The sequence below is a fragment of the Patiria miniata genome, unplaced genomic scaffold (genome assembly GCF_015706575.1).
Source record: "Patiria miniata isolate m_02_andy unplaced genomic scaffold, ASM1570657v1 HiC_scaffold_3, whole genome shotgun sequence".
NCBI classification, from domain to species: domain Eukaryota; kingdom Metazoa; phylum Echinodermata; class Asteroidea; order Valvatida; family Asterinidae; genus Patiria; species Patiria miniata.
Genome location: NW_024037069.1, coordinates 690,421 through 709,164, shown reverse-complemented (window position 1 = coordinate 709,164; position 18,744 = coordinate 690,421). Strand labels below are relative to the sequence as shown.

Genomic DNA, 18,744 nt, shown 5'->3' with positions numbered 1-18,744 from the left:
CTGGGCTCCACCCAGTGTAACGGATACCCGGCCTACTTTATCTCAGACAAGAGAACAGAGGCGCACTACTTAGTACCCCAAAAATGCATTAGGTGGGTCTCGGTTCGGTAATGGATCTCAAGAATTTCTCTTGGAATAAAATGTCTCTTTGAGATAAAATAAAAAATTCAGTCCAATTGAATATTACGTGTTTCTTAAATGTTTTTCTGGAATTCAAATACACTGTAAAATATGTTTCTTTGGTTAATATATGACCGTTTGAAAACATTAACACTCAGTAACAAAGCTGGTTTGATCATTTTCACATCTAACTGTAAAATCTGCACCCTGTTGAATTCAATAGGCAGAGTATTATGAGAATACAAACTCAATTTGTAGTTAAAGCTTACTTGCACCATAATTACAGTTCTTTCTTCACAGCCTAGTTAATGAAAGAAATGATTATTCTCATTTATTATGCCTGCTAGAAACAGGACAATGGCAAAATACTACACCACAGTTAATAAATGCAATACAATATTACATACTAGACGGCAAATTAGTGAAATACAAAAATAAAAGAATTTTATGAATGAAACTTTGAAATTAACCCAAACATGACAAATTGGAACATGATTATACATGCTCGGTATAAGATGTAAGAGTTAAATTCAAACCACATATTATTAGTGTGGTGAGTTCTACGTTACGTATACCGTGAAAAACGCGGAGACTTAGAGAAACAATCATGTACGTTTCAACTATGTTATTACTGTCGCTCGGACACAGGTCCGACCGGTTCAGAATCAGAACAACAACTCCACTAACTCCTGTCTTGTAAACTGTACTTATTTAACAAAGTGTTTACAACGGAATAAAGAACCAAACATTCTAATAATAATATTTACGATAAGCGCGCACGCACAAGTCATCGCTGTGTAAGTAATTCAGAGGATATTTTACCAATAATCAATAAGCAATTAATCAATAATCGATGAGCAATAAAGTCTGTGTAATTTCACAACACTCTCCCCCGCTTCGTTTGAGAAGTTTCCTGCACGCAGAGGAGGTAAGTCACATACGTGTACAATATACATAGTGAATACGTAAGCAATCGATTGTGGAAATCAATCTATGTCAAGGAAAGAAGTGTTTATTTCATTAATTAACTAATACGAATTTCAAATGTTCCCTAAATTCAATTATCGCTCTAACCGTTCAACTTATATTTTCTTCACAGGTGACAATCCGGGACTCAGTGGTTCTCGTTCAAGTGGCCCGATTTCGTCAAGGAGGACTAGGGCCCATTGCCAGCCTCAGAAACAATACAATCTGTTAATTAGAGTCTCAAAATGGTTAAACATTGATAGCCTCTGTGCCTTTTAGCCTAAAAACTATAAACAAGACTTTTCAAGAACTGAAAGATACAGATTAACAACAAATGAACATTAATGTTTTTACGATCTGTCTTAAGAACTGTACAACTTGTCAGTCCGTATAGAGCATCGTCTGTGCAGGTGCTCTGCGCTCAAAGCGCGCACGCACAAGTCATCGCTGTGTAAGTAATTCAGAGGATATTTTACCAATAATCAATAAGCAATTAATCAATAATCGATGAGCAATAAAGTCCGTGTAATTTCACAACACTAGTTATCCCGCGAGCGCAAGTAGAACACGGAATAATATAATGTAGTGCGTCTGTGTCCCACATACCACGAGGCCGAATACGTGGGACACAGACGCACTACATTTTCCGTGTTCCACGAGTGCGAGCGTGATAACGAATTTATCTTCAAGCAAACTTGACGCACAATAAAGATGAAACGCACGCTGTACACAAAAGTGCTTATCCTAATACACGTGCGTGGTTTGTACGGAATGGCGTGCGCTTCTTGGAATATCGCAAAACGCAGAGTGCGGTATGGACCGTGGCCGTGCTACATGGCTACATAGCACGGCTTGTTGCCATGAATTATAAAACCTCAACCTTGTTCAACATTCCCTGTAAGCAAATTTCTTTGGATGCGAAAAATATTTGGTATTTTTGCATTGCTCTAGACTACAAGTCACCGTGAAATGTGTGCAGTAGGCCTTTCATTTGAATATACTGTAGAGTATAGGCAATATCAGGACCGCAAAGGTTCCAGAGACCACAGTGGACAGTGTGCTCATTTTCTGCTCCAGTTTCTGCTCAGCATTGTTCACCGCCTCAACTGTCTGCTCCTCTTGACTCGACTTTGCGTCGATGGAGGTCCGGATGTCCTTCCGGAGCTTCCAGATCATGGCCTTGTACCCCAGCAGGCCGATGATAGTAAAAATGAACCCCAAATATTTGGTCCTCTCCCCTTGCGATCGTTGTTTCTCGTGGCTCTCTCTAACAGCCGCCGACAATTTTGCAAACGTGTTTCTCTCCGTGTCCTCCAACCAGTAGTGTTTCTCCTCCATTTTCCTCTCCTTCTGGATGGCCAGGTGCTCCTCTTCCACATATTCTAAGAATTTGGTGTCATCTCGGGCTGTTTGGTCCAGCTTGGCACGTATTGCTCTCAGCTCATCGTTATGAATGTGTAACTTGTGGGCGGATTTCTTGAGTGTTTCACGGACTTCCATAAATTGCTGTTCAACCTAAAGGTGTAGAAGGAAAACTTTCAAATTAATCTCACCACTTGACATGGCTTTTTATTGAAAAAGGAATCAAAAGGTCATCCAAAGGTCATCCAAATACAAAGGTTTTGTCTTTTATCTTTTGTCGAAACATCCCCTGCTAAAAAGTCAATAAGTGCAATACATGATGCAAATTTCAGCCCTCTAATTTGTAGGTGTTAAGTTTTGGTCATTACTTGTATAGTTGGACAGTTTTTCACACTAGGCCACCATTTACTAGCCGCCAAACACATCAATTTTCACCTCACCTTGTGATTCATTACAGAAAACCGAGCCCAATCTAATGCATTTTATTAGTTTCTGATGAGGTTCAAGCCTAATGAAGCATGTAGTGCCTGAGGCGAATTACCTGATGTTTTAGACTGATAAGAGCCTACTTGTGGTCAGTTGTACCTGATCCACTAGCTGAGAGCATGATCTGATTACAAGGTAATTGGAAAACAATGATCGTTTAGTTCAAGAGTTATAGGTGAAAGAATATCATCATTTTTTCAACAAAAATTGCTTGTAATTTGACTACCGATGACGTCATCATAACGTCAGAGTAATACGCACCACTTAAGATGAGGGCCGATATATATGTCCAGAAAAAAAGAAAGATTCATCAGAACAATAACAGAGAGTGGTGGTCACCGGGAGGGTTGTGCCCGACCACTCAACTCGGGTGGGGCAGACCAGAAAATAGACCAAAAATTGCCTATTCGCCGGCCAAATCATGATTTGGGGTTTAACAATAATAATAATAATTATAATAATAATAATCGGCATTTAAGAACGCCCTTTTTAGTAAACTAAATCACGGCGCTTACAGTATTATTATTACCCCGATCATTGGGCCAATTAAACATTCCAGTAGAAATGAAGGGGCCCCAGCTCTGAACCGGTCTTTGAACTTGTATTTTTGGGAAATATGTTTTCGAAGAAATGATGTGCTAGATCTTGAATCGGGATCAGGGTAGATACAAAAAGAAAACATCTGTGACTTGGTCCGGCTTGCAGCTTGTTTGTGTGTACTGTACCGGGTTCGTACGCCGATGTCATTCAATTATTAATAAGGTTCCGTTTAGTTGGTATAGCCAGTCAATCAACATTGCAACACCGGCATTGGTTTGGCAGGATAGTCAAGCAATATGTGACGGTGCGCCACCGCCCAGCGGCCGCGCGCGCATGCGCAATACACCAGTTCACAAAGAATTCATAAATGCAAATTCATACACGCATGCGTAGAGTTTCGCCCGTGCTGATTTCCCTTAACCTCGTGTGCACGGCACGAAATCAAACTTGATTCAGCTAGCTTCATCTGCACCTTCGCGATTCAATGAAACGTGACGATTGAACTTTTGAATAGCAAGGTGGTAAACAAAATAGGAAGATGTATCATTAACGTAACTTCTGACATGCTAATTAATAAAACGATGAAATGCAGTTCAAAGTATTATAATAAGTTGACATATTCCTAGCTTTTAGTCACACCAAGTTTGGAGTTATCTCACACCAAATTGGCAAACTTCTAAACTTCAAACTGCAGTCATCATGTTTGCCAATGACTACCAAATCCTCAGTCTTTACCATCGTGAAGACGATTATTAAGCAATGAATGAAATGTTGATTATGACAAAAACGGCCACAATATGCTACACTGCTACACTGATTTTTTTTCCCATAAAGAATCTCATTCCTTGGAAAATTTATCGAGGGGTAAGACAGGTTCAGTTTTCTGGAACAATTTTGTTTCCTTGAAAAAGTCGCTTTAATATTTTAAAGAAATCCCTCTATGGATGTGTTTTACATACAGTATGTCTATTATAGTAATTTCCTTTCTCCAAAGACTTTTAAAATAATTGTGTAAGGTCTGAGACATCCATTTGACCATTTCGTATCAGAATTATAAAACTAGAGATTCTTTACCAGTTCAGTTTGAATGGCGAGGCTTGTGCATGAAATAACCACAAATATAGACACACACGAAAACAGTTTTTTATTAGCTCACGCCCAAAGGCATTGCTATGCTTTGAGTCAAGGCCTGGTGGGCCGGGACAACAATGGCTCTTTTGGCTAATTATGTTAAACTAGCGGGATGCCGCGCTTCGCGCGGCACCCGCTAGATGGGTAGAGTTGACTGTTTCGTAATAATTACTGTATACAATGAAATCTCGATAATTTAAACTCTAATAACTCCAAACAACTGTTAAGTCAAAAAAGAATCATACCCTCTGCTGCACGCGAGGCGCGAGCCTATTTGGACTCGCCATCAGTCTCGCCTAATTTGTATTTGCGTTCAACGTGCGCGTACATAACGTTTCCTGCGCGTTATGCGGAGATTGTGCGAGGGTCCAGGACATATTGTCAATATAGGGGAAGGGGCTAGCTAGGGTGAAGGGTGCTAGTTGGAACGCCCAATTTCCGTAAAACCGTCGACCATGTCACCAATATTTCCGGGGATGGGGAGAAACATTTCCAGGGATGGGGAGAAATGGTTTTTGTTATAGAGGGGAGATGGTGATATTGAAATCGCTGATATTGTGGAGGTTTATGTTTGTGCTGGGATTCATACCGTTTAATGTTTTAAATTGCGCGCCGATTAGGAAGGACTTGCTGTCAACAGTTGAATGAAATTAAGTATTCATTGCCGACCGATTGTCTCATGCGGTGTCTCATTATATAAAGCTCATAAATAATGTTGTGCAGGAATATTGTCCAGTCAATTTGAACATTGAATTTTCAAGGTGCCAAACCATTAAGGACGTATACACCAACTGTACAATTAGGTAATTTAGATAAACCGCGGTTTGATCTTGGCCTATACAACGTCGTATCCATCGTTCTCACTACAGAGGAGAGGAGGGGGCAGCCAGTGGGGGTGGGGGTTGGGTACTGTGTGGGCGTCGCCAGAATTTTTTCTAGAGGGGGGCAAAACATATTTTTGCCCACAAAATGCCTGTTTTTCTCAACACATTCTCGATTTATCAGTTTTAGAGGGGGGCAGAGACATTTTGCTCCCCCCAACCCATTAAATTTACACCACTATGACTTTTTTTTGGCTTTTCCGGGGGGGGGGGGGAGTGCCCCCCCCCCACGCGACGCCCATGCCTATTTATGTTACACCTGTGAATGGTCACTTATATTTCCGGGGAAGTGGACAACAATTTATATTTGTTATGGTGAAGGGGGTGTTTCTTATGTATTAAGTAGAAGTTAATGTCATTATAGCAGTTGGTGTTTTTATTATGGTGATGGGGTTGTACAGCAAAGTATCGTAACACGTTTATTTGCAGAAGAGAGTAACACTAAAAGAAAGGACATATTGGAGCACTTCATTATTATGTCAAGCAACACATGTTAAATGTATTTATTACAAAACTGTGAAAATGAAATCAGGTATACACACATTTTTTTTGTAATAATGTATTTGCATTCATTACTGTACAGGGTAGTACTTCGACAAAACTCAGGGGATATAAGTGTAGTCAGTTTTAGGAGCAATTTTCGCAAGGGACGGCGGTCCAGGCTTGTTTACCATAGGCACAAACATTTCATGAAAGACTTTCAAGCAAGACGGCCAAAGGATATTGTGCAATTGCAGTTTTTTGTGTTAAAAGCTGTAATCATAAATAATGACAGTGGCATTGTAAGTTACAGGACAACATTTTTTTAATGAGTGTTGGTGAAAACTCATGAGAAACGGAGGGGTATGCGATCATGAGTATTTTGTTGTGAAATTTTAAGAGTGATTATGTAATTTGGTAATCAAAGACATTGTTTTGTTATCAAATAAGTTTGCCAGGATCGACACAGTCTGCTTGGCCAGTAATTATCGGGTAATCATTCTATCATTATTCTTTGGTACAACTAAGCCAAGGATATAATTTTAAAAAAGGATGGACATCAAACAGCAGAAAAGAGTGATTTTTTTGGCACTATTTCATGACTTCTAAAAATAACATTATGGCTAGAAGGAAAATGTGTTTTGAATGGGTAAAGAGAAAAAGCAGGAATCTTGCAGTTGAACTTGAAAGAATAGGTGTCTTCGTCTTGAGTTGAGATTATTGCTTTAGGAACTGGTTGAAGCAGGCACTGGAGCATGCTTGGAGCATGGTTGAAGCTGGTCATGTGATGTGGGTGTCATCGGGAGTCCTGTGTAAAGGAGTTAAAAAGAAATGAATAACGACTAAGGTGAAGAAAACTTGCAATACCCATTTATGCAGAATGCACTACTGAAGTACTAACCAAACATGCCAAACAATGAAACATGTCTTATACGTTGTATTTTTGTGAACCCCCCCCCCCCCCACACACATATGATTTTATCTCAGCAGAACAGCAGAGACACTGAACAGTCATCAATGTATTAGTTTCCTCTTTATCCCGCTTGGGTTCATGTCTGTTGTCATGTCATGTGATTTTCTGCCAGAGTGTATTCTCTAAGATGTACTATTCTAACTGTGTTGGTTTCAGGTTTTAGTCTTTGCCTGTATTTTTTGGTTTTTGGCCTGAGGTTTCTTTATTAAGTTGGTTATTGGTCTTTGATTTGCAGTAAATTAATTTTGTTTTGCCTATGAGTATGAAAGCCATTTCTTTAAAGGAAGTTTTTAGTATGATTTGCCGTGTTCTAAGATTACCACAAAGATTTAGTTTGCATCATTTGTATGGAATGAATGTACATTTCATGGCCTATATACAAATGCAGCAGTTTTTTTGTGGCTAGTACTGAGTAGTAGTAGTAGGCCTAGGCTTAGGACTAAAACAAACTAAAGCAAAATCCAAAAATAAACTACCAACAAAGCCGAATTGTGAAATCAAAAGTTGACAAAGTTCTACAAACATGTTCGGGTACATGTTCCAAGTGAGGCCTGTAGTTGCGGAGAAAGGAAGTTTTTAGTATGATTTGCCGTGTTCTAAGATTACCACAAAGATTTAGTTTGCATCATTTGTATGGAATGAATGTACATTTCATGGCCTATATACAAATGCAGCAGTTTTTTTGTGGCTAGTACTGAGTAGTAGTAGTAGGCCTAGGCTTAGGACTAAAACAAACTAAAGCAAAATCCAAAAATAAACTACCAACAAAGCCGAATTGTGAAATCAAAAGTTGACAAAGTTCTACAAACATGTTCGGGTACATGATCCAAGTGAGGCCTGTAGTTGCGGAGGTCATGCAGCATGCAGTAAATTGGCCACATAAAGCCTAGCCATGGAGCAAGGAAAACGAAGTAAACACACGGCCAAACTTGGGCCGAGGCCTCCCCCGTACAACCCTCTCCGTACAACCCTCCCCGTACTACCACCAGACTACGCCATCATTGGACACTTACAAACTCACATTTTTCACAAACAACAATGCTTCTCAATGCCAGTGGCGTTCGAAAGAATACCACTTTCTCAAACAAAAATACATATCATAAATGAGACTTACCGTTCAAAGAGAAAACTGGAGCAAGGAGGAACAGATACATCAACCATGTCAACAATGCTGTGCTGTTGCATGCGCTGCATGCTCACAACGGGGGTCAGACAAGTCGACCGTTGAGACAACTCGACTCGGGACAAGTCGACCGTTGAGACAACTCGACCGTTGAGACAACTCGACCGTATGTGCGATAAATAGAAAGACAAGTCGACCGTTGAGACAAGTCGCCTCGCATGATTTTGGGCCTAGTTTTGGGGATAGTACCGGGGATTTTAAAAGACGGCGGCTGATCACCGTTTGGGAGTTATGACACGTGACTTTGTTTTGTTGCATATAATAGAGCAGAGCCGATATAGCGCAGCGTGATTGTCCTTGCATGCACATCGTTCGTTTTTGCCGGGCCTGTGCGCGCATCTCCGGTCAACCACGTGGCCGTACCGTAGTCTGGTTCCCCGACCTGACAATTTCCCCCGACGTCTACACGTCTAAATTGTAGGTCAGGCAGCCTCCGTGGCTAAAAATAAACATGACGACATTGACAGCCCTTTTTCAAAGCTCGACTTCGTTTCCGAGTTCGCTTTATCACATAAAGCTTTTAATGTTCCGATAATTTTTTTTTAAAAATAAATCACTTGCTTCATATATCATGCAGTTATGATATACAGTTTAATACTTCTGTAAAAAGAATTGACTAATTTTAACCTGGAATCTTCAAAGTTGGACACCCAAACAGCACTGTTAGCAGGCGGAGCCGAATTGAGACCACGCCGCGTTTTGGAAAATGCCGGTAACGGTCGTCAAATTCAAACTAGTGCATGACGCAGCAAAAAGTTCGCCCTTCGTATACGATCCGAGTGCAAAATCGTCGTTGAATTTTTAGTTTTCTAAATAAAAACAATGGATTTTAATTATCAACTTATTTTTTAAAGTTTTTAATAAGCAATTAGCAGTTAATAAAACCTATATTATACTCGGAAATACTCGGACACTATCCGATTGTCGACGAAATGAATTCGGCAAACTTCGGACAGTTTCGGAAAAAGGAGGAATTCCTCCCGTTTTAGTCACGTGATGTAAATTGTAATACATTGTATTACCGGAGGCTACCTGACCTAAGATTCATCAGGAATAGTCGGAATCTTTTGGTCTGGGAACCAGACTAGCCGTACCGTGCACGTGCCGTGCACGTTAACTGTCTCAACGGTCAATTAAGTTGTCCCGACTGAGTTGTCTTAACGGTCGACTTGTCTCAACGGTCGACTTGTCTCAACGGTCGACTTGTCCCGAGTCGAGTTATCTCAACGGTCGACTTGTCTGACATTCCTCACAACGTACGTACATGTATACGTGGCACGTCAATTATCCGGCCCGTACGCTGCATGCTCATAAACGAACGTATACGACGTGGCACGTCAATTATCCGGCCCGTAGGCAAGATGGCCGGCGCGGCCGGCTGGCTCAATGGGGAAGGGAATTATGGGAAATAGGGTGGAAATAGCCGGGCCCCGTTCCGCATCCCCCGCAGCCAACGGGCGCGATGGGGACGGGAGACCGGTCGGGAAAATGGCAGCGCCCCCCAATCATTTTCGCGATTGTAGTATAGAAGCCTGTATAGAAAATCATTGATACGTGTCAAACAGCTTCCATACGGTAAGGCAATGGTACCCGTCAGGATATGCCGTGAAGCCGCCATTTGAGAGCTCCGGCCCAAATTTTAAACTACATTAGGCCGTATTTTGTGGTGCACACCAGTAATTAAAATAGGCCCAAAATGGCCTATGCCGGCCAAATCACGATTTGAGGGTTGGTGGAAATGAAGGGCCCTAGCTCTGAAATGGTGTGGAACTTGTATTTCTGGAAAATTTGGGATGAATTTGGACACAAAGTAACTCTAATTTGCAATAGAGTGGCGGGATATATTAGTGAAAAGTCAGCCCAAATTAAGTCACTGTTCATCCCAAAGGAATAGATAGAAAGAGAGGGTAAACAAGCTTTAATTTGATTAACATGTATGTGTCTCGATCAGCAGTTGGAGAAATGAGCATTTTCCATCTATTTTGAGGTGGAGGCATTTCTCACTGGTCTGCACCTATACAAACACACGTACATGGTATCTGGACTTCGGTTGCGCGGCCATCCTGAAAGCCATAAATAAATAATACTTTTAGGGGATGTGGATTAAATAATTTCTTTGAACTTGTAAAAGCACGACAACACCGAGCCTTGTCAGGTCAACTCGCCCCCTGGCCGACTCGCCCCTTACTGACTCGCCCCTTACCGACTCGCCTCCTAGCCGACTCGCCCCCTGACCGACTCGCCCCCTGGAAAATTAAGCGCCTTACAAGGACATCGTGAAAATAAAAAATAATAACGACACGGCGTGAAACCAAATTATTCAAATGCCATTTTGAAGGATTTCCGGTGCAAGAAACTATAGGCCTAGATCCTTTTATGGAGAATTTGGGTTGTAAACACATTAGCACAGCTGTACCGATATTCGCGAAGTGCCCGTGGGGCCTATGCGCGTATAGCAGCCGGTCTATTTCGAGGTCCATCAACGATGATGCCATAAAAATCTAAAAAAAGTCTAAAAATCGTAGATTTCCTATCGAAAACGAAATATACTTTTCTGAATTTTTAGCGATCACTTGTATTTCCTTTTCGTCATCGTACTCTGAAATACTCTGCATGATCAAGTGAGCGTCGTAATTTTGCAGATTGTGAAAAAAAGACTGGTATCGGTGTACAACCGGGTTTAATTTGTAGTTTGAGGTTACAATAAGCGTGTGCGGCACCCCTATATTTACCAGTGACGTGGCAGTGATCTCTCACCTTTCTAAATTTATTAATCTTCTTTTTGCATTCGAGGCATTTAGACTCGATAAATCCCCTACTATTTTTGTACTGATATTCTTTCATTTGTTTTATCGTCTTGGGTTCTCTGGGTTTCTGGCACTGACAGTTGCTCGAGTAATTAGGATAAATTGGTTTCTCGCAAATCCAACACGCGTTTGTTTTATCATGATGTTCTTTAGCTCGCTCGTTAAATTTCATGGGTTGGGGTTTTTCATATAGACAATTTATGCCGCTTTGTATTTTTAACATTTTATTTACAAACTTTGATACAGCGTCTTTGCCTCTATAAGTCTCTTGATCCACATTTTTACCGTCGCATCGGACGACAACTAGCGAATAACCGCTTGCTTTGTGAACGTTAATCTTTTTTGTGTTTGTCTCTTTGTCTGAGTGAGTAGGTTTAGATGTTAGTGTCTGTGTGGGTGTTGTTGTTTGTAGTATGGATTCAAAGTCAGCATAAATGACAAATGGTGCTTTTTGTTTGTGCCTATAGTTTTTAAATTCTAATATCGGTACGTCTCTTTCGCCTGGTTGCCCGTCTATGTATTTTGGTTTACCTGTCGGAAATACAATCTTTGATGGAAGTGCATCTATACCCTTACAATCGGCGATATGTCTGTCTAATTTCTTTTGATTGGTAAAATGATATAGACGTCTTCGACAAAAATATTTCTTTACATTTATGTTTTGTAACGTCGTACATCAACCTCGTAAAATATGTTATCCAACAATAGTGATGCTTGTCACCTTTAGAAATCAAAACCAGATTGATCTCTCGTGACCCGTAGTTTTTAGACACGTATAATGGATATATCTCACCCTCATAACCGTATACGTTTATCGATAAATTATTTTGTCTTTCTATCTTGGGTATCTGATCGACCGGTGTCGGAAAGTCAACGCCTTTAAATTTGAGTCCGTCGTCTTTGATGTAAATCGACGGTCTGCTTTCGTTGATTTTGTAATTAGGATTATTTCTTATTTGATTTTTTACTTTGTCCGTGTATAACCCCAAGGCAGATCAAACACCATCTCAAACACTCGTCGTCTTTGTTTTGTACGTTGATCATCGCCTGTTTAATTTTAAGATGTTCAGGTAGGTTTATGTAAAAACTACCTCTCGCTGGATTATATCTGTTGATGTTGATGTATAACGCGAGTATTGTATCGACTACCCAACCCGATCCTTGATTCTTATACCGTTCATCCTTTTTAAATAGCTCATCGATCTCTTCTTTTAAAACCTGTTTTATTTGACTTTGATTTAAAACGGCTTTCGGCTTGCTATAATGAATAGCTTCGATTGTTTCGATGATATCGTTCGGTTTGATTTTTCGATACCTTATTTTTATCACAAGCTCTACTTTTAAACCTCTTAAGGCCTTTTCACACTGCACAGCCAATCCCCGGGAAATAAATCCCCGGGAATTTCCCGGGGATTTTTAACCCCACCAATACCCCAGCAACCGTTCACACTAGACACATTTGATAACTCCCGGGGACGCTATTTCCCGGGAATATGCACGATCGTTTCACACTCGCAATCAAACCCCGGGAATTGTGCAAAAGTTTTAGGCGGACAGTCGGCTATTAATTTCGAGAAAACGTTCAGTTTCTCGTTGATGATGACGTTGAGAAATACGCTTCGAGAATTGCTACCTACCTATCCCCCCGACGGACACGGAGCAGGCCCGGCGCCCGGCCAATTAACCCGCTCTTCCGAGCCGGGCCGCACCGGCGAAGTACGATGAAATGTTCCCGCATGCATTGTCGGGAGCATGCCATAAAAACAAACAGGCCTCTTTTCAGTACCAATCTTATCAAATTTTTATTTTTAGCAACATCTTTGCAACGTCAAAAAATCAACTTTTCCATCGCAATTTTCTTCGGAAAACATACAGCAATTCGCCTTGCATCATATGGACGGATCATCCAATGATACCGTAACTAAAGGGGTGCTTTTAATACCCTTTTTTTAAGTTTTACATCGTTTCTCGAATAAATTCTTAACAAAAATTATATTGATATGTTGAGGAGCTTCTTTTCTAACATTGAAATGTTTCGAACTTCATAAATAGAATTTTGTATAATTTTGGAAATGCTGGTAAATATTCTTTAAAAAAGAAGAATATGGTACACCCCTACAGTAAATGGTGTGATCCACATTGGTGACGCAGTACTGCAGCTCAGCACGTGCATCAAAGAAATGTTCATGGAAAATGCACATACGTTGTTGGATGACAGTTATCTGTTTTGGAGGATAAAAGTGGGTGAGATTTTCCAGGCACAGCGTACGCGAATTAGTTGGGAGTCTTTCAGTTGGAAAATTATCATGGATAATGCCTACATGTTCGTTCAAACGTTGCTGGAAAATGGTTATGTTTTTTGAGGATAGAAGTTGCATTTCAAGGCGCTGCGAACTGAAGTTGTGAGTATTTCAGTCACGCGACGGCCCGATCGACAAACTGAACACCGTTTGCATTGCGATTTATTTCCAAAAGTTCGGATCACTTGGATATTGTGTCGCAAAATGCGATCGATACAGGGGGAAAAAAGGTGGGGGTAAGTTCAAACCCGCCGACGTTCACACTAGTTGCTTTTCCCCGGGAAATACGTAAAACCCCGGGGATTTCTCCTTTAACCCTACTCCCGAGCAGGGGTAAAAAATTCCCGGGGAAAAGCTTTTCCCCGGGAATTCCCCGGTTTTTTTTGTAGTGTGAACAGACCGACCGAAATTCCCCGGCAATTTCCGGGGGAATTGCCGGGGAATTCGTCTAGTGTGAAAGCCCCTTTAGCTCTCTCAAATCAGACTTGATTTTATTTACTATTTCTTCCTTGTGCGAATCAAAAAACTTGATTAAATCGTGGTTATAAAGTCTGGGGTTTAATTCCCAGTTTCTGTAGTAATTTTTAAACCTTCTCGTTTCTCTAAAAGCTGACTCTGTAAAGTCTTCGGGTTGTCTGTATGTTTTAATCGTCGAGATTAAATCTTTTTTTCAAAAATCGTCCTTTATAACCCGTCGGTACGTATTTTAGATTGTGTTTGTCTACAATCTGTTTGAGCTCATCTAGTCTCTTTTTCCTAAAGTTTTTAAATTTACTTTCATAATTCTTTATCCCATCAATGTAGACTTTACGAGTAAGATAAACATTTTCATTGTGCGGTATATTATACCGCTGCACGTAATCACGCAGTGTGGCTTTGTTCCATTTAGAATATCCTTTGACGGACGGTCTGAACATATTATTACTCTCCATTTTATTATAGAAAATATAATTTTTATTTTTTTCATTTTTTTTGGAGTGCGATCAATTATTTCATAATCGATGAGAGCTTGACTGTAGTGAAAATTCCCAGTAGAGTAATTGACAAGAGTACACAGCGATGTTATACCCGCACAAATGTCATAAACGCCAGAATTAATTACAGAACCGAAACATAAAACACAGTGACTCATAAAAATAAGTAATTATAATATTCTCTATTATCAAGTGGCTCCCCGCGGGGAGCTTGTTAGAATATCCAGTTGTGCGCCATGTTACCCCCAGTAATGGACCTTGACCCTGCCGCTGTTAAAAATTAATAAATGGTTTGCTTGTTTTGCAAGGTAAAACCGAACTTGTGTGTTGTGTAAATATGAAGAGCCTGGCCTGATTTCGAGACTGAGATATTGAGAGGGGGATATATTGGCAGAGAGAAGGGGTGGGGAGGGGGCGGGGAATCATTAAAAAGGGGTAAAGGCTGGTACCTGACGTTTGCCTCGGGGGATTTTGATCAGATTATTTTCTAAAAATTGGGATCGGGGGATTTTTGATCCGGTACCCGACGTCAGATTTTGTTTAAAATTTGCCTTGGGGGATTTTGAGAAACGAGAGCGACGTGTGATTTTTGAGAAACGAGAGCGACGTGTTCAGGCTTGCCACAGATTTTCCATTTTGATCTGGTACCCCCACTATCCCTACTACTGGGGGGGGGGGGGTGTCATAACTTTTCTGTAACGAGTGATAAAAAGCTGATTCGAAATTCAACATATTGTTTATTTTATAAGGATTCTTATGATATTAAACATTTTGGTAGATTCGAAAAATTTAGAGGTTAAATAATAATATTTTGACACTAAAAATTCAGAATGTTTTCAATTTCATTGAATTTTTTTTAATTCAACTATTATATCTCCAGAACGCAAGCTCATGCATATGAAACTAATTTAAACGTTATTGATTTTGTAGTGTGATTCTCTTTCAAATTATACCAAATTGTCCAGGGTTGTAAAAACAAATCCAAAAAGTGCTTGACTCCCTGGTGGTCAGGGTGGTGGTAGGCCTACATTTTCACAAATAAATAGGGGCCTATGTAGGATTTTTTGAAAAAAAATTCAATAATTTATACCAATATTTTATTCACATATGCTGCCCAAAAAAGTAAGAAGAAAGTGACCTTAAATGCCTCATATTGCACCACAGAGCGTCTAGAATGCAACATTTTTCCGAACCCCACGCCACAAGGGCTTCGCGCTTCGCGCTCGCGGGGTCTGTTTTCGACCAAATATATTTTACCACCTCACACCTACCACCAACTCAGGGGATACCTTGTACCCCCTGAGGCAAGACAAGATCGAGGAAGACACCATTTTGAAAAAAGTAGGGGCGAAGGTTCACAATTCAATATTAACACTAGAGGTTCGCGTTTGTTGTTACAAACGCAGAGTGGTCGGGTAGACAACGATTTCATTAGACAAAATAATGTACTCATACAAGTTATTTCCGGTTTGATGACGTCATCAGTCAAAAAAGGGAAAGGAGAACATTTGTTTATCTTTTAGTTAAAATAACACATGGAAATATGGAATTTAAGTGTATGTAATAATAACACCCAACTTCCGGTTTAATGACGTCACAGTATTTGGAACATGGAAATATGGAATTTAAGTGTATGTAATAATAACACCCAACTTCCGGTTTAATGACGTCACAGTATTTGGAAACAAAGGGTCAATTTTAAGTGTAACAGATGTCATTTTTGGGCCAAAAAAAGCCATGAGACAGGGATAATAATGATGGATTTAAATTAAAAATAAAATGATAATTGTTGATTTCCCCCTACAGTAACTTCCGGTCTGATGACGTCATGGTTATGAAACCTTGCAAATTAATTTGTGGTTGCTCACGGGATATATCGGGCAATTTCATAAAAATTTGATTGAGTGAGGGTTTTAACATTTCAAAAGAACAATTTTTTGGCGCTTGAAAGTTAATTAATTGAAAAAAGTGGTGGCCTAGAATGGAAAACTTTCCGTATTATTTTTTCAAAAATAAGAAAATAATTAATTTTGTGATTTGAAAAAGAATCATTCAAATAAAATCAGTAAACCTGTGTAACTCTTCTCTGCGCCTTCTTGACCTCTCCGATGCCCACCAGATCCTCGAAAGACCGCAGCAAAGACACCACTATTCCGTCACTCCGTTGCCTACTCAGCAGACCGGTCGGTGCTGCCTCACCAGGCGGTGCTGCACCGCCACCGGCCGCCGGCCTCCCCGGCCCACTGACCGAGTTCCCCGCTGCGCCCGACGAACTCGTCAACATCGTTCGCAGTTTTCGAATCACGGTCAGCTTTTGAAAGTCGAACCGCCTCGCCATGCTAATGATAGCACTGAATGCTTAGAGATTGATAGGCTTAAAAATGACAAATTTTACTCTTTGTTTTCGAGGGTTTTTTGGGGGGGAATACCACACCTTTCTGGCAGGTTGTGTTGTGCAGTCTGTGTACGTGTAACAATACGTGGAGTCAGAGGTCATTAAAAACAGAGTGCATAATCAAAACCTATTTCCGTAAACAAAGCATTTATTTGGAGCAACTATAGAATGCAGGGCCAAGCCGGAAAAGGTTTTTTTGTAGTTGGATGTGATGTTAGGAGTGGGGTCGTTGAGTAGAATGGCACTCTCTTGAGAAAGAAGCAACGTTGGTACATGAGACTAATTCCGAATGTCAGACAAGTCGACCGTTGAGACAACTCGACTCGGGACAAGTCGACCGTTGAGACAAGTCGACCGTTGAGACAAGTCGACCGTTGAGACAAGTCGACCGTTGAGACAAGTCGACCGTTGAGACAAGTCGACCGTTGAGACAAGTCGACCGTTGAGACAAGTCGACCGTTGAGACAAGTCGACCGTTGAGACAAGTCGACCGTTGAGACAAGTCGACCGTTGAGTCAACTCGACTCGGGACAACTCGACCGTTGAGACAGCTCGACTTAATGGAAATGTATACGTGGAGCGGAAAAGGTTGCAAAAATCTGTGGCAGGACCGGTCCCGGGCGCGGCGCGGGCATACTCGATGCACAGAGGGCGATCCGATCCGGTGGCCGTCGCGTTGGGCCGGCGCGCCCTGCCCGCGAGGATCGGGCCCTGCCCGGCACGTGGGCATGTCAACCGGCGCGGCAAGTGGGCGCACAGGCCCGGCAAATGATCACGCTGCGCTATATCGGCTCTGTTAGGCAAAAAAAAAAAAAAAAAACATGTTTAGCGTCCTGCCTCTTTGACAAAAAGGAAGGAGGAGGCCCTTTTTTTTTTTTTCTTCTTCTTTTCAAAATGACCGCCCGACTCATTTTTCAAGACAACGCGGCCGGGCTATTTTTCAAGATGGTGACCAGCTTTTTTCAAAATGGCCGCCACTTGGACTCATTGACTATTTCCACAGCTTTATACACGGTATAAAAGTCTAAAAATATGATTTCTTTCGTCAGAGATCGTTAAAATTTATAAATTTTTGTCTTTAAAAAAAAAAAAAAAAAAAAAAAAAAAGAGGCGGCCTCTAAAAAGGAAGCGGGCGGGGACGCTAAACATGTTTTTTTTTTTACTTCGCCTGATATGCAACAAAAAAACCTCATGTGTCATCACTCCCAAGCGGCGATCAGCCGCCGTCAAAAATCCCCGGTACTATCCAGTGGCGTCCAAGGGCGGATCCAGAACACAATTTTGGGGGGGGCCAACAAAATTTTTGGTCCCCCCAAAAAGTGGTTCAAAAAAATTACGGCGTGGGGTTCGGGGCCCGCTTAAGGGCCCCGAAATTTTTTTGGATTCTAGATGCTCTGTGGTGCGATCTGAGGCAATTTCTGACCACTTTAACCAATGTTTTTTTTTGAGGAATAGATGGTGGTGTACTCAGTGTACTCTCTATTTCTCTTGGGTTGGTTTAATGCCTGCCTTTATTGCGATGTCAAAAAGTGGGTCAAAAAAATTACGGCGTGGGGTTCGGGGCCCGCGTAAGGGCCCCGAAATTTTTTTGGATTCTTGATGCTCTGTGGTGCGATCTGAGGCAATTTCTGACCACTTTAACCAATGTTTTTTTTTGAGGAATAGATGGTGGTGTACTCAGTGTACTCTCTATTTCTCTTGGGTTGGTTTAATGCCTGCCTTTATTGCGATGTCAAAAAGTGGGTCAAACAAATTACGGCGTGGGGTTCGGGGCCCGCGTAAGGGCCCCGAAATTTTTTTGGATTCTTGATGCTCTGTGGTGCGATCTGAGGCAATTTCTGACCACTTTAACCAATGTTTTTTTTTGAGGAAAAGATGGTGGTGTACTCATTGCCTGCCGTTATTGCGATGTCACATAAAAAAAAAAATTGATTTCGTTTTGGGGGGGGGCGCACAGGGGGGCACCAGCATTTGATGGGGGAGGGGGGGGGCACTTAGGTGGATACGGATCGCCGTCCTGGGGGAGGGGTCTAAGGGGAGGGGGTGCTTTGGAAAATTTTCGCATACGGAGGATGGGCTAGATGCAAAATGGTGCCACATTTGATGCTAAATTCGATCTGAAGATATCTCAAGAAATGGCTATTTT

General features: G+C 41.2%; 1 protein-coding gene and 1 long non-coding RNA gene across 2 annotated transcripts; both read right to left on the bottom strand.

Annotated features, from left to right (window-relative positions):
• Positions 1-1,955: 1,955 nt before the first annotated feature.
• On the bottom strand, positions 1,956-16,870 carry LOC119737901 (mitochondrial potassium channel-like). The gene is made up of 2 exons (XM_038212548.1): positions 16,275-16,870; positions 1,956-2,601 (listed from the first exon to the last, which is right to left on the bottom strand). The coding sequence occupies exons 1-2, from the start codon at positions 16,539-16,541 to the stop codon at positions 2,074-2,076; spliced, it is 795 nt and encodes a 264-aa protein (XP_038068476.1). The 5' UTR covers positions 16,542-16,870; the 3' UTR covers positions 1,956-2,073.
• On the bottom strand, positions 6,561-8,137 carry LOC119737902. Its single transcript, XR_005272414.1, has 2 exons — positions 8,054-8,137; positions 6,561-6,774 (listed from the first exon to the last, which is right to left on the bottom strand). It is a non-coding gene; the product is annotated as an uncharacterized LOC119737902 (long non-coding RNA).
• Positions 16,871-18,744: the final 1,874 nt, after the last annotated feature.